Below are 26,241 nucleotides of genomic sequence, written 5' to 3'. Positions count from 1 at the left end.
AAAATAATTAAAACAGCACTGGACTGTTTGAAGCTGATGAGCTATAGCTCCAGCAAATGCTATCTGATTGCTCAGGAAGAAGGAAAATCTTCATATGATCCTGATAGTATATAAAATTTTGGTGGGCATTGAGTTTGCTGGATAGTTACCTATTGCATTGCAACCACAAGAACACAAACAAAGTCGAACTGATGATATTCATACTGTTGTTAAACTGAAAATCTTAATCAGCTTCCTAAAATGGCCAGTATTTAAAATTTGGGGGCAAATCTGTTTATAATTGTATACATGTGTGTTTACTGAATTTTTAATAGGAAAATGTGAGGAACATTGTCTTCTAGTCAAAATTTTTAGTGTTCATGACTAGGAAAAATTTATTCTAGGTTAAAATAAAGTCCAATATGCTTGAAATTCTTATAGGTGTTTTCTGAAATCTACTGCTTAAATCAGTAAATGTACTATTAATTACAGAAAAAAAATTGTTGTCTTTTCATTATCAGGCCATAACTGCTCTCTCAAAATTTTAAGTGAATGCCAGTGTAGTTTTTCACACTTATGTACATTTTCATTTTTACATTGGTGTCTAATATAATACTAATGATGCTAGTGTCTGTAGCCAGCTATCTGTTTACCTCTTCCACAGTCTCAACCTGCATTGAAGGTACCTAAGAATTTATGTTACTGGAGGGCCATTAACAGAGTTAGACCAAATTCAAATCCCATTAATGGTCCTGCTCAATTTGTGGCAGATGTTTCAGAATTCGTGGCATACTGCCCTCAATTAAATGAAAGTGACTATATTTTAAGTTTGACTGAAGTTGAGCAGTAAGCAGAATATGGTGCAATACCTTTATTATGATTATAGACCAAGAAGAGCCTCTTTAGTCATATTATTGTAAAACTATTTTTAAACACTTTTAATCTGATCTCCTGTTGTATGCCTGCTATATATTTGTAAACAATTACAAATTAGCAACTTTTTTTTCTAAGTCATAATCATTTCCTAAAATGAGAAATACTAATTAAAAAAATCTTGGCATAAAAGCAAGTGAAATTTAATTACTGTTATTAAGGACTGATTGTTCATCTAGCTCAGCCTAGTGTTAAAAACAGGTGTTTTATTCAGGAGTCCTAGTTGGATAGACTATCTCTGTTGTGTCTCTCACAATTTATCTCTGCTTTTCCATTCCTACTCCCATCATCATTATTCATTTATTATTACCAATTTCAATAACATTTAATATTTACAGAGTTAAATATGTTAATTTTTATTTATCCTCATAACAATACTGAACTCTCTATTATCCTAGATTACAAAGGAGAAATCTGGAAAGGAATCTACAAAGGCTGAAAAAATTATTCAAAACAGTCAACAAAGGGCAGAAACTGTATTTCAACCTCAAATCTTATTAATTTGCAAATTCATGTTCTTATTGATTCTACTCTTTATAGCTAAAGATTTGCAACAACTTTCTAAAATCATACTGTAAATTTACAGATTTCTGTTAGATTATCACAATAATTTACTTATTGTCAACTTCTCTGAAATGTTTACTAGTTTCCTACTGGCTACTGGATTACATAAAATAGTCATCCATGCATTCATATTCCTATTTGTTGGGGCTCAAAACATAATACTTTAAAGTATGGTGGTTTGGCATGCTGAGAACTTTGAACTGTAGGACCCTGGAAGGACCTTAGAAGCAAAGCCTCTTTTCTGACCTTTCTTTCTCCTGTTTACCTTTCTTCCCCAAGCTAGGCCTTAGAAACTAGGATTCCTCTTCCCTGAGGTGGGTCACAGAAACCAGAAACTCTGTCCCACAGAACCAGCCATAAAAGCTAGGGATATGACTCTAACCCCACCTTTCTGTGTAAGTGCTGCCCCTAAAAAAATTTTCTGACCTACCTTGTCTGAAAGTAGATCGTAAGACCCTCATTCCAGAAGGGGTTCTGCCTTCTACCCACGAGGAAGGAAGACCACACAGAGAGGCCAAGAATCCAGACAGGCCTCACCAGGCTTCTCCACTAATTCTGCAACTGTTAAAGCATTCCCTTTGTGTCCGATCACATTTCCACACACACTGTTCACTCTTTACCAAATCTAAGCATTAAACTAGACAGTGTTCCCTTCAGTCTTCATTCTGAAGGATCCTGTGTCACGTAAGACTCTGATTAAATAAATATGTTATGTTTTTCCCTTGTTGAGTGTCTTTTGTTATTAAGAGTGTTGGTCGTGAACCTTATGATGGGTGGGGAAAGACACCACATTTTTTTCTGCCCCTACATCTCCACATTGTCCTCAAACTCATGTATCACTGCTCCCAAAGCCATCAAATTGTCTTCAGCCTGTCTCACCTGCTTTGCACTCCCTGAGCTTGCTGAGGCGTTTTTCTCTAGCCTGATTGCCTCTCTAGCATTGTGGTTCCCGAAATCATGCCTGTCCTTAAAGTCCTCTCCGAGATATGACATCGTTTCCATGAAATCTTTTCTAATCTCTATCCACCCTCTACCTTTCAAATTTCCTCAATTTCCACAACTTAAATGCCTAACTTTTCATTGACTTTCCAGCCCTGCCTTGTTACCAGTATTACTGCACATCTTTCATTTGAATAATGTGATGCCTTGTTAATAAGTGGAATATAAATACCTCAAAATTGTCCCCCATGGGCCAGGCGCGGTGGCTCACGCTCGTAATCCCAGCACTTTGGGAGGCCGAGGCGGGTGGATCACGAGGTCAGGAGATCGAGACCACGGTGAAACCCCGTCTCTACTAAAAAATACAAAAAATTAGCTGGGCGTGGTGGTGGGCGCCTGTAGTCCCAGCTACTCGGAGAGGCTGAGGCAGGAGAATGGCGGGAACCCGGGAGGCGGAGCTTGCAGTGAGCCGAGATTGCGCCACTGCACTCCAGCCTGGGCGACAGAGCGAGACTCTGTCTCGAAAAAAAAAAAAAAAAAAATTGTCCCCCATGTGTTTCTGTGGTACTTCCTTTCCTATAGAACTTATTTTGATCTTCCTTGTAGATAAATTTACAGTCTAAGAAAACAACAAGAAATATATAATATGTATTCCTCTGTAATCATTTTTAGGTTTTTTATAGATTGGTTTGGTTTCAGTTTAGTTACTTTTAAAGATCATGGAGGAGTTGGCCAGGCGTGGTGGCTCATGCCTGTAATCTCAGCACTTTGGGAGGCTGAGGCAGGCAGATCACGAGGTCAGGAGATGGAGACCATCCTGGCCAAAATGGTGAAACCCCGTCTCTACTAAAAATACAAAAATGATCTGGGCATGGTGGTGCGCACCTGTAATCCCAGCTACTCAGGAGGCTGAGGCACGAGAATTGCTTGAACCAGGGAGTCGGAGGCTGTAGTGAGCCGAGATCGCGCCACAGCACTTCAGCCTAGTGACAGAGTGAGACTCCATCTCAAAAAAAAAAAAAAAAAAAAAAAAAAGATCACCGCAGAGTTATCTGTACCAATAATTGCATAGGGACTAGGATTCAGTACTTTAAAAAATTTTGTTTTGAGGAGACGAGGAGAAAAAGTTCTAAACTGGAAGCTGACCTCCGGTTTACACTTGAGTAGTCACATTAACTAGGGTGAGCTAATGCTTTATTTTCCAAACTGAGATAGTTTAGAGAGAACAGGCTCACTATAACTACACCAGGACAATCCTGGGAGAACTTCATTCCATTAACTGGCTGTGTAATGTTAGGCAAGATGCTTCATCATTTGGGGACTCAGTTTCCCCATGCACAGATGACAAGTTTAAACTAAATATTTGCGATTTCTTCTGGCTCTAAAATTTGTAAAATAAGTTAAATATTTTGTGCTGTGAAATGCACAATGATATTGAACATTTGTAAAATTTTCTTATAAATATTTTACCATGTATTTTACATTTTCTAGTTCAGGGATATGAATGCAGAGAATGTTAGTGGCAAAGAACTTTTCTAGAAAATGCTAAAATTTAGAACTATTTTTTGGAGTTAAGAAAGCATTTTTTTAGATTAATTTAAAAAGAGTTGAGTAACAATACAAATTGAGTAATTAGGAACATACAATCGCTTATTACAGATTAATACATATATTGAATATAATCTTTAGGCTTCAAAGAGGAGTTGTGTGGGAAAGGCTTTGGAAGTGTCTAGAATTCTGGCAGATAAAAAATGGGAACTGCTCCAAAAAATATATATAGGAAAGTGGATATGGGAAAAGGATATGTGACTGTTTTGGGGAAGGTAAATTGTCTTAAAAGTTTTAAAACTTTTTGGAGAAGGAAAAAGTACTTTTTGGATAATCAACTGTAAGAGTACTAGAAATAATATTTTCTTAAATGTGTTTCATCCAAATTAAACATTGGAATTGTTTTTGTTTTCATGTAGTTTTCTTTCTTCCCCCCTTAAAGTGATTTTTGAGGTGTGTGGTCTGTTTACATCCTTGTATACTCCAGTGTCTAGAAGTTGCCTGAATTTCAGAAGTCATCTAGAGATTATCTCAGCATCTTTCTGTAGCATTTTAATACATTCATCTGGTTACCTCATCACAAATGCCAGGAAATAGGCTGACCAGATGCAGATAAAAATATTACACTCTGTTTTAATGCCATTATTAGAATTTCAAAAAAGAGGAAATGATCCTTAATTGGAGATTCAATTGTTATTTGCAGGTGCAAAAGGAAATTTTGGCTGCCTCATTTAATAAACTGTTCAAAGAGTTCAGAGGTGAATTAAAAGGATAGTACAATTTAATAAGTGGTTAATTTAACTAGGTGTTGCCTGGAGAAGTTTATGTGTCCTTTAGGGAAGGAATAGTACTCTATATTAGCAAAAGTAACTCCTATTAACTAATCACTTAACATCAGAAACGTGTAAACCTGTTTTTCCTTTCTAAGGTATATTTGCTTGTTTTTTAACTGTTGCCAAGAAAATGATTAAAGTTTGTTTTTATTCAGGGTCTGGGTTTGGAAGACAAGTGTGTCTGAAACTTGCCTACTCCATATTTCTACTCAAATAATACAGCTTCTCCAGAGAAGAAATTTTTATTACTACGGGAAGAAAAATAAAGAAACATAGGGATTAAATTGAATATATTTCTTGGTTTCCTATATTAACTGATTTTGAGGTTATGCCTTCCTTCAGCGGTTGTACCAAGAAAAAAAAGGCAATAAAAAAGTTATACAGTACATTTCCATGATTGATTATATGTTGCATTAAATACTTAAATGTAGAGTTGTTTTCTTATCAGAGTCTTCAGTTTCAATAGCACGGTATTTTATTGAACATTCTTATGCATTCTGAAAATATGATATAAATTAGAAGGTAATCTTGTAGACAGAGAATACATTTTTTTCCTTGTGTAGTTAGGTAGAATTGTGTTAGACTTAGGTGAAATTATCATGCCATTTCTAGATATAATAGTTTTGATTTAGATGTAAAGTCTTCCTTTTTTATTCTTTCTAAACTGATTGTTTATACATGCACCTTATATTTTTATCCAAATACATTCTTTAAGAAACTAATCACAATGAAATATGAGTGTCTATGTTTTACAGACATTTTCTCCAGCTAGAGTTTTGCTTCTTGTTACCATTTTTTTAAAAATATGATAGAGACCCCAGTGAAAAAGAACTGTCTTACTTAAAAACAGAAGCAAAGTTTAGACAAACTTTAAAAAAGTAATTTGGGAGGTTTTAAAAAAAATTTATAGTTTTTGGGACACTTTAAAAAATGAATAGCTTTACTTTAAAGGAAATACCAGATTTAGAAGGCCAAAATCCATTTATCTCATGTGCGTTTGTCATTCTCGATTAGAATTTGTGTGTGTGTATAATTTCAGTATGTAAGACACACATGCAAACAAACACTAATTAGGTACCATTAATTTCTATTTGGCCTATGAATTTTTTTTAAATTTTTTCTTTTTAGAGACAGGGTCTCACTAGGTTGTTCAGGCTGGTCTCCAACCCCTGGCCTCAAGTGATGCTCCTGCCTCAATTTCCCAAAAGAGCTGGGATCACAAGCACAAACCACTGCGCCTAGTTTAAAATTTTTATCAAATACTCAAATACATCTTAATATTTTTTTTCTCCTCACAATTACATAACTAACGGATGCCAATACAGGTTCTCATAGACAAGAAGATCCAAACGAAAATAGACTGAAAAGAGTTATGAGAGAGGAATCCACATAACTAGAGTTGGTACTATATGAGGCAGTGGTAGTTGTTTTACAATCATAAGAATAGTAATTTACTGATCATATGTGCATTATTGAACATTATACCACTTTATTTACATTTTTACAATTATTTCTCAGAGCAAACTTGAGACACATATTATTGTTGTCCTTATTTTACAGATAAGGAAACTGAGGCTTACAGAAGTTAAATCATCTTCCCAAGATCATAGAGCTAGAGAACAGCAGAGTTGAGCTTGTAATTTTGGTCTAGCTAACCTAGATTAAAAAAAAAATCAGAATATGACAATTCTTGGATCCCTGTTTTACAGTGCCTTTCCTGATTATAATGAGTTCTTACAAAATTTTGTTATGTCCCTTAATATAAAGAAGACTGGCTATAATAAAAAATTATTTATTATAATTAATTAAGTTAAAATTGAAATATTTTCATTGTAATTTTTTTACAACATAAACTTTATATTTAAGTCTAATTGCTTTAATAATTAGTCCTTAGATAGTGTTAAAATTGAAATAAAAATATACGTTTGCTTTTAAAGAATAATGCTAAAATCCAAATTCCCTACCTTAGGTACTCCAGTCTGCAAAAGTTATGAAAATAACACAGATGTATGAGCTTTCAAATTTAATGATTTTAATGCTTTCTTCTTTCTTATGCACATTCAGCACTCAGTCTAGTTATATGAGTTAAAAATATTCTAGCCAGTACAAGGGAGTTTGTAAACATATTGTTTATATTAAGTGTCTTGTGTTTGGCACTGCCGCTCATTATAAACATCTGGATTTTACCTCAAATACTTAAAATTGTTGACAGCAATTTTTGATAGTATTAGAAGTGAGAAAACAAAGACGATGAACTTGATATGAAAAAGAAGAAAGGTTTAGGAGTAGGAATTAGGAAAAAGGAGTGCAAATTGAGAAAGGAGGTGCAGAGATCTGGGTCAAAGAGAAAAGGTCAGGCAGATGAAGAGAAAAGTCTTGGAAGGTATGTAGGGGATGACTGAAAACAGATGCCAGCAACAGTCAGGAGAGAGCCGAGGAGAATAGATGGTGGTTCTGAAGGTTATTTATCCTTTAAAGGTAGAGAAACAGAAATTAGATGGCCTTTTATGTCCAGAGGGGAAGTCCAAAAAGGACTCCTCTTATCCACCTTTGAAGAGAGAAACCACGAAGACACACTCAGTGGGTGTAGACTGCAGAGCCAGCTCATTGTTCTTCACAAAGATGTCATTAATGTTAATATCTACTGAAAAGAGTTGTTGCAGAGTAGCAGAGGAATTAATGCACATAGCAAGGACTAAATGCATGTCTTCATCATTATTATTTTGATATTATTTCATTTGCCACTCCCCAGTTTTCTCTGAGTAAAAGCATTTGGAAATTAGAGTAATAAAAAAAAATAAAAGTGTAATGGAATCATCCTAATTTGAGATATTTGTGATACAAAGATCTAAGAAGATTTAAATTTTTTTGTTTATATTATCAATATAATTTTTAGAAACACCATATGGCAAAATTCTTTATAGTCACAGATAATATTTTTAAAAGAAAATATTGCATGGCTGTCTTTTATAGAAAGATTTTTCAATCTGTACATCTTAAAATAGAAAATATTGAACAGGTAAAAAAGATAACCAAAAGTTAATGTACCTCTGTTCATAATTAGTTTGCTTTTTCTTGGGATGACTTAAAGAAATATTCTACAAAGAACAACACTGGAGCTTAAACAAAAAACTTTTAAATTATAAAATAAAGGGTACAAAAATTACATTTATCTTTAAAACTGAAGACCTCTTAAAAGATGACCTAACCTAGCGAAAATATAGATGAAGATGTTAACGGGAGTTTATGTCAAAAAGTTCTAAAGCTTATTTTCTAATAAGCGAAAGGTTACGTAATGCTTATACTCAGCAAATTGCAGAAAACTGAAATGTTTCCTGTCATTATGACAATATTTTGGTTTGTTGTCATAACAAGAAAACTAATGTCCTGAATTTAGAAGTTTAATATTGCTAGCTATTTGCCAAAGATGATATTTTAAGGTATTTTATTTCATTCTTATACTAAAATAATTAGCATTTGGCTATTATCAAATACACTGTGATCCAGAAATGTTATGTATATGCATTAACTAGCTTAACGCATTTGGAACAAAATCTGCATTACTGAAATCTAATCATTTTCATTTCAGACGGCTAGGGGTGTTCTGTTAAGTGAAAAACATGAATCAAACAATATGAAGGCAATGTGTAACCTACCAAATTATCCATTGGAGGCTACGTTCTTGATTTTATATAAGCAAAATATCTTGAATTGGACATGCAGTGTAATCAACAGGTCCTTTAATATGTCATGGTTTTCTATAAGGTTCTTCCCTTTGTTTGCACAGCTGCTTTCTAGAGAGCTGTGTATCACATTTCACTTAAATTCTTGTCACTGCTGTTTTAAACCTAGTGACCATTTCCAGGAAGAAAGTTACTTTGTGTAAATGTTTGATCTTATGATAACTTGACACACTATTTCATTGTCATTGATAGTTTCAATTTTCATATAGTTAAGATGCTTAGATTGTTCAAGATGCTGTTAAATTGTGACTTCATTAATGAGTAAGAAATGTTATATATGCAAATTTTAGGCCAGACATAATATAATCTACAATATTCTAAAATGTAGTTTCTGCACTTTGGGAGGCTGAGGTGGGAGAATCACTTGAGGTCAGGAGTTCAAGACCAGCCTGGCTACCATGGTGAAACCCTGTCTCTAATAAAAATACCAAAAAAAAAAAAAAAATAGAAATTAGCCCGGCTTGGTGACATGCACCAGTAGTCCCAGCTACTTGGGAGACTAAGGTAGGAGAATTGCTTGAGCTCGGGAGGCATAGTGAGCCAAGATCACATCACTGCACTCTAGCCTGGGCAACAAAACGAAACTCTGTGTCAAAAAAAAAAAAATAAAATAAAATAAAAGGTAGTTTCTTTCAACCATTTTGTTAGAACTATTACGTCAAGGGGAAAATGCATTTGCAGATTGATTTAATGACTTTGAAAAGCTGTCTTATTATTATTATTTTTTCTTTTACAGAGAGTCTCACTCTGTCATCCAGGCTGGAGTGCACTGGGGCAATGATAGCTCACTTCAGCCTCGAACTCCTGGGGTCAGTTGATCCTCCTGCCCCAACATCCTGAGTAACTGGGATTACAAGTGCACGATGCCATGCCTGGCTAAATGCTTTTGTTGTTTTGTAGGGATGGGGTCTTGCCTAGCCTGGTCTTGAACTCCCGGTCTCAAATGATCATACTGCACGAGAAACTGATTAGCAAGACACTGTGCTACTTGGTTTCTACCTAGGGTGTTTACAGTCTTGTTCATTTTAATGGTTTCTTTCTTTCTTTCTCTTTCTTTCTTTCTTTCTTTCTTTCTTTCTTTCTTTCTTTCTTTCTTTCTTCTTTCTTTCTTTTTCTTTCTTTCGTTTCTTTCTTTGTTTCTTTCTTTTTCTTTTTCTTTCTCTCTCTTTCTTTCTCTCTCTTTCTTTCTCTCTTTCTCCCTCCCTCCTTCTTTCTCTCTTTCCTTCCTTCCTTCCTTTTTTCTTTTTCTTTCTTTCTTTCTTTCTCTCTTTCTTTCTTTCTTTTTCTTTCTTTCTTTCTTCTTTCTTTCTTTCTTTCTTTCTTTCTTTCTTTCCTTCCTTCCTTCCTTCCTTCCCTCCCTCCCTCCCTCCTTCCTTCCTTCCTTCCTTCCTTCTTTTCCTTCCTTCCTTCCTTCCTTCCTTCCTTCCTTCCTTCCTTCCTTTCCTTCCTTCCTTTCCTTCCTTCCTTCCTTCCTTCCCTCCCTCCCTCCCTCCCTCCCTCCTTCCTTCCTTCCTTCCTTCCTTCCTTCCTTCCTTCCTTCCTTCCTTTTTTCCTTCCTTCCTTCCTTCCTTCCTTCCTTCCTTCCTTCCTTCCTTCTTTCCTTCCTTCATTCCTCGTCCCGCTCTGTCACCCAGGCTGGAGTGCAATGGCACAATCTTGGCTCATTGCAACCTCTGCCTCATGCCTCGGCCTCCCGAGTAGCTGGAATTACAGGCGCATGCCACCACTCCCAGCTAATTTTTTGTATCTTTAGTAGAGATGGGGTTTCACCATGCTGGCCAGGCTGGTCTCGAACTCCTGACCTTGCGATCCACCCACCTCAGCCTCCCAAAGTGCTGGTATTACAGGCATGAGCCACCATGCCTGGCCTGATCTCACTTTCTAGTTGACTGTTTTCCCAGATCTTCAGTTACCCTCAGGGTAAGCTCTACATTTTCTGTAACTGTATAGGAGACCATTCTTTGTTTCCAACTGAATTTTTCCAATAGTCAACACCTGCCCTTCCAATTTTAGGGTCCAGAGTTAGTTACTGCCACAGCGAATGCTTTTCTTTCATGCTTGTTTGTTTTTCATAGGATGACTTTTCCCTAATACTTAATGGTGAAATGCTCCTTCAAAGCAATTCACTGGTCATTTCCTCTTTGAAGCATTTCTGGACTTGTCAGTTGAGAGAGAAGGTCACACCACTTATGAGATGGTGAATGTGATAATGCGATGAATTCTTGATTTGACAATATACACACATACACTTCAGCTATTTGAGAGTAACACAGAGAAGAGACTCAAGCTTTTTAACTGTGCTTTTATGTTGCAAAGTTGATGGTCTTTATAATTAACCTAATTATTATTATAAGACATTGTTTTCTATTTATTCGTAGGATCCGGCGTCTTGTAGATTTCTCTATTAACTTTATTAGAACTCCTGTATATGTTCTCACACACAGCACAAGTAAAAGCTGTTTAAAAATATAAATCTCAATAAAATTATCACATTGGATGATTCAGCCAATTTCTCAGGCATGATGAATTATTTTGGTAAATGACCAAGGGAAAATACTTGTAGTATATATGACTAAAGCTATAAATTATTATATATAATGAGCACTTACACTCATTAACAAAGAGATAAACACATCTATTGAAACATGGATAAATAAAAATGACCAGGGAGTTAACAGCAGAGAAACATAAATGGCCAAAATTTAGCTGATATTCAAGTTATGAATATTAAAGCAAGAGGCCATGGGATAGAGACAAGCATAGAAATAAATGTTACGAATATTCTAGAGCAAGTGTTTGCAAAGGAGCTAAATGTCATTCATATATTACTGATGGGAATGTTTGGTTGTTTTAATAATTTACTGAAGGGAAATTTAGGAATATGTGTAAAACTCCTAAAAATATAAATTTTTAAAAATAATTCTAATTGTAGAAACTAATCCAAAGAAAGGAAAATGTACAAAAATGTTGGTTATGATAATAATCTTCAGAGCCTTGCTTTTAAATAATGGAAAATTATGGACTATGGACATTGATTAAGATATTATTTGAAAAGAATATATTTAATAACCTGAACATATCTATTATTTCATTCAATAAAGAAAAAGTTAGTAGTACAATCTCGTATTTGTATAAAAATGCAGATACATGGTAACAATAGAACGATACATAGGCAGTAACTGAGTCATTTTTGTTTTCTCGATGATATATTTTTCTTTATTTTCTATGTCTTCCACTATGAATATTACACTTATCATCAGAAAAATTATGAATCACCCAGGTGGTTAGCTATTTCTATGTTGCATAGGACAAAAATACACAATTTTATTTTAAGAGTTTATATTACCACACAACTCTATTAGAAGAGGTATTTGGTATTTTCTTAATTAAGTAGGTAGGCCAAAATAGTGCATAGCTAATTTGATTTCTAAAACATTAATTTCAAAAACATATAAGAACTATATTTGAAATAATTTTCTTTATACCTAAAATATTGTCTAGGGTCAATTTTATGTTTTCTGCATTTCCAGTACTTACCAGTGTCTCAATAAGGTACCTGGTGGAGGGCATTTATTGGAATATTATTGGACTTGAAGAGGAAGAATGTTAATTGGGTAGGATGGAAGCAGTCTTTTTGAGCATTACAACATTTGAACCTTCTTTTGTATTTGTGATCGTGAGATCCTGGATCCTACAACTTGACAAATGTTTGATTCCTATGCAAAGAGGAACAAAGAGGCTTTATTGGCAGAAAGTCTTGCAATAGAATGTCTATGTCAATGTCTGTTTTGGTCAACGTTTGTATCTATATATTTATGTGTATTTATGTATCTGTAACTATGTATTTATACCTTTATCTCTATCTCTATCTAAACCAATTAATAATTTGTCCTAGGTAACCCCTAGATCCCAGTTTGCCTGTGGTTGCTCTATCAAGAGACAAGTCTGGAAAACCTATGTCCCATAGTTTCTTTTAAAGTATATAGGGAATCCCTTCTGTCTATGGCAGATAGGCCATATGTATTGCTATAGTCTGAAATTCCTGGATGGAGCTAAGGAACAACTCCTATTTGGACCTAAATGTTTTGTGTAGCATTATTAAGGATTTCCCACCCCCTGACTCTTTTCACACACAGACGTACTAAACTCCAGCTTTTGCCACTTGGAGGTGTTAGTCTACTCACAGTGAACCTGCAGCCTGTTTGTAAATTTAGAGTCGTGGCAAGTCGGAGGTTTTGCCTGGCAAATCAAATGACATGAAATAGTTTCTAATGTATAAGGTATTATTCATGACTTTATAGGTGAGTGAGAACTGAGCTGGATGTTTAACTGTTATGATACTGTTTATGATTTTGACATATATAAATTCTGTTTATGAATGTTTTTGCAATAGTGGTCTTTCTCCTCCTTTGACTGATAGGTAACGTTTAATCATTGACAAACTATATACTTCCTGAAAATGTCCTAAAAAAGAGAATATTCTTTGGGGCTTGCCCTCTCTCTCCGTCTCTTCTTTTCTTCTTCCTCCTTCTCCCCTTCTCTCCCTCCCTGCCTCCCTTCTTTCCTTATTTTTAACATACGTGATGTATTAGAAAAAATATAAACTATTTTTGTTTTTATTTGGTGAACTTATTTTGTTTTAACTTCCTGAATTATTTTCATTTCAATTCTTCAAAGCATGGACAAAACCAAACATTTTCCTTTTATTTACATATATAGTAACAAGATCATTTCCTTGATTCACTAAGATATATGTTAGCATGTTATTTTCTGTGAATGCTCATGATTTTAAACACGACAAGTGTGCAAAATAAATGCTTTCAGATTATTAACATTCCTTCTCTCAGAAAATAACCTTGTCTACTAATTTACAAGACCAGTTGCTGTAAACAGTCTTAAATCTTTTTCACTTCAAAGTCCCTATATCTTTTTTCCTATCCATTTTCTTTCTTATAGGTTTTAGGAAAAATGAAAAAAAATCTTTATTCTAAACCTTGAATTTTTATCAGTGCTTTGTTTTCACATCTTCCACTTCATGTGTTTGCTCAACTAATCCTCCTGTTATTTGGACTGTGGTGCGTGCTATTTCTCCTGCAACCCCGCATGTCCTGTGTGGTTCTTTTCCATCAAACAATCTACCCAAGTGTGTCTCTATTCTAATGAAATCAACCACACTCCACACTTTCCTCAATGATAACCTCCATACTATTTTCTACAATGGCTGTTTCAATTTATATACATACCAGTAGGTTCTTTTTTCCCCACATCCTTGCCAACATTTATCTTTTGACTGTTTGATAAAAGCCGTTCTAACAGGTGACAGGTGGTATCTCACTGTAGTTTTTGATTTTCCTTTCCCTGATGATGAGTGATGTTGAACATCTTTTCATATACCTGCTGACTATATGCATATTTTCTTTTGAGAAACGTTTATTCAGGTCCTTTTCCATTGGCTATTTTTTTTCTATTGAGTTGTATAAGTTTCTTATGTATTTTGGATATTAACTGTTTATCAGATATATGGTTTGCACATATTTTCTCTTATTCTGTGAGTACCTTTTCATTTTGTTGATTGTTTCCTTTGTTATGCAAGAATTGTTCAGTTTGCTGTAGTCCTACTTATTTAGTTTTGCTTTTGTCATCTGTGCCTTTGGCATCATATAAAAAAATCATTACTAAAACTAACATCATGGAGATTTTTTTCTATGTATTTTTTCTAGGAGTTTTATGGTTTCAGGTACATTTAAGTCTTTAATCCATTATGAATTAATTGATTTTTGTGTAAGGTCTAAGAGAAGGGTCCTGTTTAATGGTATTTTTTGCATGTGGATATCCAGTTTTCATAACATTATTTATTTAAGAGTCCATTATTTCCCCATATTTTTAGTACCTTTGTTGAAAATTGATTGACGGCATATGTATGGATTTATTTCTGGGCTTTCTGATCTGTTCCATTGGCTTATGTGTCTAATTTTATGCTGGTACCATACTGTTTTGAGTACTGTAGATTTGTAATATAATACGAAATCAGGAAGTGTGCTTACTCCAATTACTTCTGTTCAAGATTGCTTTAGCTATTCAGGATATTTAATGTTTCCATGAATTTTGCAATTGCTTTTTCTATTTCTGCAAGCAATACTATTGGAATTTCGATATGGGTTCCATTGGATTTGTAGAGTTTTTGGGTAGTTTGAACATTTCAACAATATTCCTTCTTTCAGTCCATGAACATGAGATATTTTTCCACTTATCTGAGTTTTCACCAATTCTTTCATCAGTTGTTTTATACTTTTCAGTGAGTAGAACTTTCATCTCCTTGGTTAACTTTTTTCCTAAGTATTTTATTCTGTTTCATGCTGTTGCAATTGCTGTTGTTTTTCTTTATTTCTTTTTTGGACAGTTTGCTGTTAATGTATAAAAATGCACTGATTTTTGTATGTTTATTTTGCATCCTACAACTTTACTGAATTTGCTTGTTCTAATAGTTTTTGGGGTGGGCTTTAGGGTTTTCTATGTGTGGTTATGTTATCTGCAGAGACAATTTTACTTCTTCCTTTCCATTTTTTTTTTGCAGATACACATCCAATTATTACAGCACCATTTGAAAATACCGATTTTTTTCTCCACTGAATTGCTTATACACTTCTGTCAAAAAATCTGTTGTTTTAATACATGTGTCTTTTTCCCAACTTTGTATTTTGTTCCATTTACTTGTTTGTCTACCTTTATGCTAATACTAGACTGTTTTGGCTATTGCTGTTTTTTAATAAGACTTGACATCAGGTAATTGTTGGTTCTGTCTGCTTTTTTCCTTTACAAAGTTTTCTTGAATAGATATTCAAACTTTTTGCATTCCAACACTTCACCCAGATTTTTCTTATATTAACATCTAAACATCTAGCATACCAGGGTATGTTTATATAAAAAAAAAAAAACAACAAAGTTTCAATATCCTTAACAGACTTTAATAGCATTTTACCATTTTTTTTTTCTATGAAGGGCTTTTTACTGAGCCAGGATTCAATATAGAATACCATTTTGCATTTAGTCATTAGGTTTAAATTTCTCCAATCTGTGAATATTCTGTTTCCTTGATTTTTACTGACTTTGACACTTTTAAAGAGTACTGTTAAAATATTTTGTCAAATTTGGTCTTGTCTGGTGTTTTCCTGTGAAAAGACTGGGTTCATGAATTTGGGGGAAGTGTATTTTATCTTTTACATATTGTTGGATTTGACTGGCTAAAATTTGGCTTACTTTTTTTATCTATATTTATAAGAAATATTGATGCATAGTTGGTTCTTAAAAAATTGACTGGGTATGGTGGCTCACCCCTGTAATCCCAGCACTTTGGGAGGCCGAGATGGATGGATCACCTGAGGTCAGGCATTTAAGACCCGCCTGGCAAACATGGTGAAACCCAGTCTCTACTAAAAATATAAAAAATTAGCTGGGCATGGTGGTAGTCTTCTGTGATCCCAGCTACTCAGGAGGCTGAGGCAGGAGAGTCGCTTGAACCAGGAGGCAGAGCTTGCAGTGAGCCGAGATCGTGCTATTGCACTCTAGCCTGGGTGAAAGAGCGAGACTCAGTCTCAAATAGAGTAAAATAAAATAAAATAATAAAATAAAATAAAATAATAATAAAAATCGAGTAGTTTTTAACATAGATTGAGTTGAAAATAAATCTTCCATTTTAATTTTCTGAAATAGTTTGTGTAGAATTGGCATTATTTCTTTCTTAAAGACTTGATAGGGTCATCAATGAAGTCATCAGACTGAAATTTCTTTTATGGGAAGCCTTTAAACTCAAATTCAACTTATTTAGTAGAGATAGGGGATTTTAGGTTTTCTATTTGTTCTTGAGTGAGCTTTGGAAATTTGTGTCTTTCAAGAAATATCTCTCTTTCATATGAGTTGTTTCATTTATTGGCATAATATTCTCATGTTTTTTTGGTTATCCTTTTTAATATCAGTAGTGTGTAGTGTCTGCAGTAACATCACCACTCTTAATCCTGATATTTGTAATTGTGTCTTTTTTTTTTTTTTTTGAGACGGAGTCTTGCTCTGTCACCCAGGCTTGAGTGCAGTGGCTTGATCTTGGCTCACGGCCTCCTCTGCCTCTCGAGTTCAAGCAATTCTCCTGCCTCAGGTACCCGAGTAGCTGGGATTACAGGCATGCGCCACCACGCCTGGCTAATTTTTGTGTTTTTAGTAGAGATGGGGTTTTGCCATGTTGGCCAGGCTGGTCTCGAACTCCTTATCTCAAGTGATCCTCTCGCCTTGGCCTTCCAAAATGTTGAGACTACATGCGTAAGACACCATGCCCGGCCCTCTTTGTTTTTAATCCTTTATCTGCGTGGCCAAATGTTTTCAGTTTTACTTATTTTCTGAAAGAACCACCCATCAATATACTTGATTATCTAGTTTCCATCTCATTGGCTTCTCCTCTAATCTCTACTATTTTCTTTCTTCTACTTAATTTTAGTTTAATGGGCTCTTCTTTTTTTATTTCTTAAGGAGGAAGCTAATGTCATTAATTTGAGAACTTCCTGCCTTTTTGATACTGTCATTTATTGCTACAGATAGCTCCCCTTCCTATGTTCAGCTTTAGGAACATCCCACACATTCTTGATACATTGTATAAAATGTATATGTAGTATAAATATGAAACATATTCACAGATATTTCTGGTATTAATTCATAATTTAATGTCGTTGCTGAATCTGAGAGCATACTGCGCATTATTTGAACTCACTTAAATTTATTGACACTTGTATACGATATTGTGGTGAATATTCCATGTCCACTTAAAAGAACAATTTGGAGTTGAATATTCTATGAGTATCAGTTAGCTCAAGTTAGTTGATGGCAGTTTTGAAATTTTATATACTCTTACTGATTTCATGCTTATTCCTATTTATTAATGAAAAAGAGTTATTGCAATTTCCAATGATAAGTTTTCTATTTATTAGGAATATGTCTTGAAAAAGGAAGTAGGATGAAGTAGCAAGGAGCATCTGTGCATTAACAGGGAAGTAAAAAATACAAAAGAACCACACGTAGAATACTGTGGCCTTTTCTGGATTACTAGGCATTTATTTCTTCTCCACAAAACTTTCAAGTACCCTCTCATATTTGCAGTAAGATGCCTGTGTTTTTTATTGGATTTTTAGAGATAATTATATATGTAGTATCCATGATTATCATAAATCCTGTTAAATATCGGTATTGAAGAAAATTCGTGACCCATATGTATTTACTCAGTAAGCAATGACTTCATTTCCTGAATTTTAATATATTATTGATTCTATTAAGTTTTCTATATTCTAAATTAGGGTTTTAATAATATAATATGCATGTAGAGGGAATTTAATTTCTGCCTTTTCAAAGGTTATGTCTCATTTTTTATTTTTGTTTTGTTTTGTTTTCTTCTTTAATACGTTGGCCAGATTTTCCCAAACAATGTTAAATGTAGTAGTGTTAGTAAATATGCTAACCTCTTACCAACTTGTAGTGGGACTAGCTCACATTTAACTACCATGTGAATAGTTTGTTTTTGCTTTCATGAGTTTTATGAGAAATGGAGGTTGGATTTTATCAAATGAGTGTTTAAAACATCTATTAAGATTTATTTGTGAATTATGAAAATGACAAAATATAGTACTTCATAATAATATAACATCATTGCTTTGTTTAAGATCAACTTGGGTCACAATAGACTATTTTATTATACTGTTAAATTTAGTGTTTTATTTGGGAATTTCTGCGAATGAACTAAGTGAATTGCTCTATTCCTTTTAAACACTGAACTATTTTTATCATGTTTTAATGTCTGAAAGACATACAGCAGTTTCACAGAACAAATGGAGAATTTTTCTATATTTATGGTACTCTGAAAATGTTCATATAACATTATAAATATCTGTTTAGTCAAAGTTTGAAGGAACTCAATTATAAAAATAATTTGGACTATTTCAGTTAATTCTTTCATAGTGATATTTTTTTCTCCCATATTTATAGCCTCATTGAAGTTTCTCCCATTTCTCAGTTATCTGTATGTAATATTTACATGCTTCTAGCAAAACACTTTCTTTGAAATGGAAGTGTCACTTTGCCAAGTCTGAAACTGGGACACATTCAGAAATGCTATTTTTCTCTGGTTTCTGTCTCAAATAGGCTCTTGTTAGTTCTATTTGTTTTGAATTTGATTATTCCTCTTTATATGATAGCAGGATTTAAACATTACGTTCTTCACTACCCACCCCCACCTCACTCTCCAACTCTCTCTCGTTAAGTTTTCATCACATCTGAGTACCAGATCTTGGTTTACTCTTTAATGTTTCACCTTTCAGTGCAATTTTGTTTTGGATGTGTCTTTTTAAATTAGCATCATCATCATTTTTTACACTTTTTATTGAAGTAAAGTAACAAACAAAAGTACACGTACTGTAAGTGTTAAAGCTCAATTATCACTAAGTGAATTCATCCATGCAATCTTCATCCAGATCAGGAAACAGAACATTACCAGTATCTCCAACTCTCTACCTCCTCAAGTGTATTATTATCCTGACTATAAAATTAGGAAGTATTTTTTGTGTGTATGACTCTTTTTACTCAACATTTTGAGCCTGGACGCCATGGCTCACACCTGTAATCCCAGCACTTTGGGAGGTCAAGGCAGGTAGATCACCCAAAGTCAGGAGTTCAAGACCAGCCTGACCAACAGGGTGAAATCCCATCTGTGATTTGCCTTTATTCTTTCTAATATGATGTCTTTTGGTTATTGGGAGTTCTTAAGTTTATCAACTCTTAATGGCTACTACTTTGTATGCTCTGTTTAAGAAATCTTTGCATGCTCCAAATCCACTAAGTTATTTCATTTTGCCATCTAGAAGCTTGGTAGAATAGTCTGTACTGTATTGTAGCATGTGCATTTTCTCCCCTCACTCCAGGTCCAACAAGCAGGAGAAATCTCAGTGTTTATTACTCACACAGGCATATGCAAAGCAAGGAAAATATTTGAGTGAGCAGCTGTGGTGTCTCACCAGTAAGAGTTTGCTTTTATATGTCTCACAGGAAAGAAGGGGAAGAGAGAGAGTGAGGTCGTGTTGGAAAGATATACAGAAATTACTATAATTATACAGTCTAGATAAGATGTGCCTGTAATGGTGGCATTCTACAGAAAACAGTGAATTAAGATATGGAAGTGATCAAATCAACAGGTCTTGGTGTCTAAATGGCTTGGGAGGGTGAAGCTGCCAGGGATGATTTCAAAGAATCTGAATTAAATGACTAAGTGTTTGGACCTGAGACAGAAGATATAGAAAAAGATTTCTCTGGAAAGAGAAATAACTTTATTAAATTTTTATTGTTTTGTGTTTGAATTGTCTTTGGAACTTTTGGATAAGGAAGCTTGATTATTTGGAAATACTATTTGGAACCTCAAGAGATAAGCCAGGACTAGAAACAAAAAATTAAGAAGTTAATGATATGTAACTAATATTGTTGGTACTTGGAAAATTCCAAAAAAAATGATGTAAGGCTTGAAAAACAAGTGAATTATGGTACTAATAAGATATACTTTAAAAATAAATGCAAAGAGAAAGTTACTATGTGAAAAGTCACCTTGACATAAAGAGAAATTTCTAGCAATGATAGAGTTGATAGTAAATTAATTGGGTAAGTTGGCATGTATAAGAAATAAATTTGTCCATCAGAAATAGGGTTGGTAAGTCATGGAAACATAAAAAGAGTCATGGAACTTCTTGTTCTTCCAGGGCCTCAGGCCAATGACTTACTTGACTGATTTTAGAATCTGTTGTGATCACTTTAGTTTTTTTTTTTTTTTTTTTGCTTCATGTATCTTTATTTAAAACCTGAAGAACCAAACTTGGACCCTGAAAAATAAAATTGTGTGGCATGACACCCTATGAATTGCCTTTAAGAAGCAGCATAGGTCGCTTTGTTGAGTGATAGATGCATGTATCACTTTTGGCCAGCTACGAATTTCTGTCTTTTTAAGAAGCTTCTATAGTTCATTTAAAAATTGTAAACATTGCCCACTTTTTGATGGGGTTGTAACAACAGACACTTCTCAAAAGAAGACATTTATGCAGCCAAAAAACACATGAAAAAATGCTCTTCATCACTGGCCATCAGAGAAATGCAAATCAAAATCACAATGAGATACCATCTCACACCAGTTAGAATGGCGATCATTAAAAAGTCAGGAAACAACAGGTGTTGGAGAGGATGTGGAGAAATAGGAACACTTTTACACTGTTGGTGGGACTGTAAACTAGTTCAACCATTGTGGAAGTTGGTGTGGTGATTCCTCAGGGATCTAGAACTAGAAATACCATTTGACCCAGCCATCCCATCACTGGGTATATACCCAAAGGATTATAAATCATGCTGCTATAAAGACACATGCACACATATGTTTATTGTGGCACTATTCACAATAGCAAAGACTTGGAACCAATGTCCAACAAAGATAGACTGGATTAAGAAAATGCGGCACATATACACCATGGAATACTATGCAGCCATAAAAAATGATGAGTTCATGTCCTTTGTAGGGACATGGATGAAGCTGGAAATCATCATTCTTAGCAAACTATCGCAAGGACAAAAAACCAAACACCGCATGTTCTCACTCACAGGTGGGACTTGAACAGTGAGAACACGTGGACACAGAAAGGGGAATGCCACACACCAGGGACTGTTGTGGGGTGGGAGGAGGGGAGAGGGATAGCATTCAGAGTTATACCTAATGCTAAATGACGAGTTAATGGGTGCAGCACACCAACATGGCACATGTATACATATGTAACAAACCTGCACGTTGTGCATATGTACCCTAAAACTTAAAGTATAATAATAATAATAATAATAAATATATATATGTATATATAAAAAGAAAAAAAAATCCTAAACATCACCAATGTGATTACTTAGGAATCAACTGAAAAGAGAAGAGACCTGGTAATATAACTCTTAGAAATATATTGGGGTGAGAGCAAAAGAAAAAAATTCAGTGAAGACTTGGAAAAAAAATAAGAGGATAAGGATAGAGAATCAGAATGTGGAGAAATAATGGATAACAATGAAACAGGAGTTTTAAAAGGGTATAGTCAAAAGTTTCAATGCTGCAGTGGTGACAAATAAGAACTAAAAATATGCGATAGACTTTTGGAAGTAAACTAAAAGATGATAGTCATGGGTAACTGAATCTGAATTGAAAAGAAACATTTGAAGCTTTCTTTTTATTTTTCTCTGAGGTTTTTTTTACACAAAAAACTTATCACAGATTTTTGTTTGTTTGTTTTACAAATGCAATAATTAAAAGAGCACCAGTGATAACTACTGCATTTTATTGAGCATCTATAATATCTTGGCACTGTTAGAATATATATATGTTTGTTTATGCTTTAGCCCAATAAGTTAAATATCATATCTGTCTATTTTACAGGTGGTGAATTGGGGTTTTGAAAGTTTAATTCAAAAGATATGCACAGTGATGCACTAAGTGGCTGCAACACATGTAGTGGCTGGAATTTGACATAACACCTGTGCTCTAGTCGCTACAAGAAAGTACTTAAGAAAATTAATATTTATACCTGGACCTCTTCTGACCTCTCCTTACTATTTTGTTAACAGGCATTATTTACTCAGGAGAAGAAAGTATAGGAAACTAAAGAAAATACTGAAGATAATCTCAAAAGGTGACAATCTTTTTCAATCTCATCTACACTTCAATTTTGGAATAGTCTATAATATTTGAGAATTAACAGAAATATTGCAAGATAAAAGCTAGCAGCTGTTATGTAAAAGTATCCAGTTTCCATGGATTCCAGCTAAAAGACTAAGTTACTAAATCATCCCCACAAGCCAACTGCTTTTAAAAAGACCTCTACTACAACACAAGATGGTGCATTAACATATTATGGTCAACACTTTGTGCCATTAGACTACTTCTACCAACTGTCCTCAGCCAATACATTAACACATCAACATACAGGTGAAAAACTAAATCAGTTCAATAACCAACCTATGGCCAAAGTGCAATCCCGTAGCAATCACTTTGCAGCGCCTCCATTGGGCTCCAATAGGGAGGTCCAGAGATGCTCCGTATTGCCTTCTCCCAAATCTCATGACAAAATTTCACAGAGCTTCTGTGATAGGATTCTGAATTCACCAGTGTTCCATGCCAAGCATCAGAACACACCTTCAATAGGCCTCCACTGGAGAAGTTCATTGTGGCCTGCTCAAAGAGCCCTGAACTCTCATTTGCTGCACTCCAAAGCTCAAACAACATCTTCATCTGACCTCAACATGACATCATCACTGGAGCTCAATCAAACAGCCCTGAGTTCACAATTACCCTTCTGTAAACCTCAAACAACGTCTTCAAGCCTAGATGTTTCCTGGAGATCACCTTCATTGAAGTCTCATCAAAGAGTCTCAAGTTCATCAGTATTTCGCCTCCAAAATCAAGAAATACCTTCCATAAACATCATTTGGGCATCATCTTCCTCGGGACCCAAACGAAAAGCCCTTAGCTCGACATTGCTCCAATCCAAACCTCAGAAAACATCCTCATCGGACTACCTTTGGACATCTTCATTGCAGCGCAATCAAAGATCTTTGAGTTCACCATCACTCAACACAAAACTTCAAACAAGTGACTTATTTTGGACATCACCTTCTTTCAAACCTAATCGAATGGCTCTTACCTCTCCATTACTTGACTCTAGGCTTCAGAAAACACCTATATTGAACTCTAACCCCACTATTGGAAGTTTACCAGTGACCCATTCAAAAGCAAGGCAATCAGCATCATCATATTTTGTCCACCCATCTGAGAATTTACCATCGTTTCAGCTCAATTCTCAGTCAATGTTTATGCTTGATTGTAACTTCCAGACCACGAATTCACCTGTCTGTCACTCCAAGTTTCAGAATACCACTTCACCAAATGACAAACACAGAGTCACACATCTACCATCACCCCATCCAAAAACAAATGTCTCAGGTCAATTATTATCAAGCTCCAAACACTGCACCAGGAACACAGCTGCTTCAACATTAGGTTTCAGACTCCAGAGTAAAAGCAGCTTTGAGTTTTCTCCAAAGACAGAATCAAATAAGGAAATTCCATGGACTTTAAAGTATAGTCAGCCCTGCATTGTTAAAGGTGGAACCGTCCCTGATAATGTTGTAAATAAAATTGTCAATTCTATCTCGAATACCAGAATACAGAGGGATCTCTGTAGGCAGATTTTGTTTAGAAGGATGAGGGGAAGGCCAAATCCTCGTCCTGGTCCTCGCTTGTCCTCAAATTATGTGGTTTGCTTAGCTTGTGCTTCCTGCATAAAATCTCCATGTAACCATCTTAAAGGAAAGAAAAATCCTTGTTGTGCAACACTTTCTGTCATACCAACACCTGAGGCCAATTCTGAGGGCAAAATAGAAGTGAAGTTAGTTCTTATCCTTTCTCTACCAGAGACTTTCTCATCTTGTCTCCCATTCCCTATGAAAGAAAAGCAACCTAATGAAGCCCCTGAAGACAATCTTGAAGGAGTAGAGAAGACACAACAGTTTTTCCCCACACCTGAACGGGATATCCAGGGACTTAATATGAAGCAAATATGGTGGGCGGTGGCCCCTGAAAACAAAGTTACAGCCCAACAGCCCCAGGCTATTGACTTTTATGTTAAAAAAAATAATTCTCAGCCACAATCCCTGCTCCCACCCTCCTCCTCCTCCACTTCCTCCTCCTCCACCTCCTCCTCCTCCTCCTCTGTTGCCTCTGCCTCTTCTGACTCCTCTTCTTCATCTTCTTCCACCTCTTCCTTTTCCATCTCACCCTCTTCTCCCTCTCCTTCCAAAGAGTTTATGACCCTCACTCTCTCACGTCCTGTATTCCCTAAGGCACTTGGTTACCATCGGTTGCCTGCAGGGGTCTCCTGGCTTGAGTTTATATATAGTAAAGATTACCAGCTGCATCCCAGAAAATCAAATCGAAGCCAATCATCATCTCTCAAAACAAAGCCTGTGAGGAACAACAATACAGTAAAATGGAGAAAGGGAGCAAACACACTGTTCAAATTTTTCTGGACCAAATGAGAAATTGTGATTAAATTAACGTTTAGTCTGTTTGAAGGCATTGATCTCTTAGTTCTTTGAGACTAGTGTTTGATTTCCAGGGAACTATTATCCTATGGTCTATTTTCTAGTTAAATAACGGACTATGATCTTCTAGAAGCCCAAAACTGAATCCTATGTTTTTGACTGAATGTCTGGCTTATAGTAGCCACTTTGTAATTATTGTTGAATGAATTTAACATAGTTGGCCATAGACCAGAAATACTTCATCTGTCTTACCCTAAATGTATCTAGCTCGTTAATATTCCCTTTCCTCAGAAGCCAATCTATGCTAATCTGTTTCCCTATGTTTAATGAAAAGTCAGATCATGTTCAATGGATAAGAAAATCTATAAAGAGAAATCCTTTCAATTATTTGTTTGTAGGGAAAATTCTTCTGTCAATATCCTACACTCTGAAGTCCAATGATTTATTCAACTTTAGTTAATAAATATGAAGAAAGAATAACTACTGTTACAAATAATCCTACTTAATGCTGACTGTGTTGATATTTTAATTATGGACTCTTAAGTCACCTGTTCATCATCGCTATCCATACAAACAAAATGAGTTAATAAAAAATGTTTTAAAAGTGTTTTTGTTCCACTGGGTCTACTGGTAGTGGGAAGAGAGGGAATTGCCTTACTTACACACCTTAAGTGTTAATTTCTATCTCCAATGGCTAGAATTTTTCTCTCTTACACACACTAATGACTCACAATCCCACTTCTCAACTCCACATCTTTTCTGGTCACTGGACTGCATATTGGACATTTCCAGATGGAGCATGGTACAGGCATCTCAAGCTCCACATGGCCAAGCCAGGATTCATCATCTTTACACTTAGAGTTTACATCTTTGAATCTATAATTCTTGGCTCCTGTGTCCCCTGTGATTTGTCACCATAATATTATGGTGTTTTTCTCATTGCCTGTTCCTCTCTAACTTCATTTATTCTATGGCATTATTACTTCTAGAATCCAGCTCTTTTTTTTTCCATCCTCATTGCCATCCTGCTAGTTGTGGTCATAGCCATTTATCACTTAGATATGGCAATAACTTGTGTGATGGTTAATACTAAATGTCAACTTGATTGGATTGAGGAGTGCAAAGTATTGTTCCTGGGTGTGTCTGTGAGAGTGTCAGTGGACTGGGAGAGGCATACTCACCCTCAATGTGGGTGGACACCATCTAATCAACTGCCAGTGTGGTTAGAATAAAGCAGGCAGAAGAAGGTGGAAAGAGCAGACTTGCTGAGACTTCTTGTCTCCATCTTTCTCCCACGCTGGATGCTTCCTGCCCTCAAACATCGGACTCCAAGTTCTTCAGCTTTTGGAATCTTGGACTTATATCAGTGATTTGCCAATCTTCGGCCACAGACTGAAGGCTGCACTGTCGGCTTCCCTACTTTTGAGATTTTGAGACTCCAACTGGCTTCCTTGCTCCTCAGCTTGCAGAAAGCCTATTGTGGGACTTAACCTTATGATTGTGTGAGTCAATTCTCCTAATAAACTCTCTTCATATATTCATCTATCCTATTAGCTCTGTCCCTT

General features: G+C 35.3%; 1 protein-coding gene across 2 annotated transcripts in view; it reads left to right on the top strand.

The window, feature by feature from the left end:
- CSNKA2IP (casein kinase 2 subunit alpha' interacting protein) overlaps positions 1–24,702 on the top strand; it is a 125,044-nt gene extending 100,342 nt beyond the window's left edge. For both annotated transcript variants that reach the window (XM_030801848.1, XM_030801847.1), the window contains one exon: positions 22,202–24,702. In XM_030801848.1, coding sequence (XP_030657708.1) covers positions 22,595–24,670 — 2,076 coding nt within the window. In that variant the 5' untranslated portion in view covers positions 22,202–22,594 and the 3' untranslated portion in view covers positions 24,671–24,702. The remainder of the gene's footprint in view (positions 1–22,201) is intronic.
- Positions 24,703–26,241: the final 1,539 nt, after the last annotated feature.

This window comes from Nomascus leucogenys, chromosome 21, assembly GCF_006542625.1.
Source record: "Nomascus leucogenys isolate Asia chromosome 21, Asia_NLE_v1, whole genome shotgun sequence".
Lineage (NCBI taxonomy): Eukaryota > Metazoa > Chordata > Mammalia > Primates > Hylobatidae > Nomascus > Nomascus leucogenys.
This window is presented reverse-complemented; position numbering and strand designations above follow the sequence as displayed.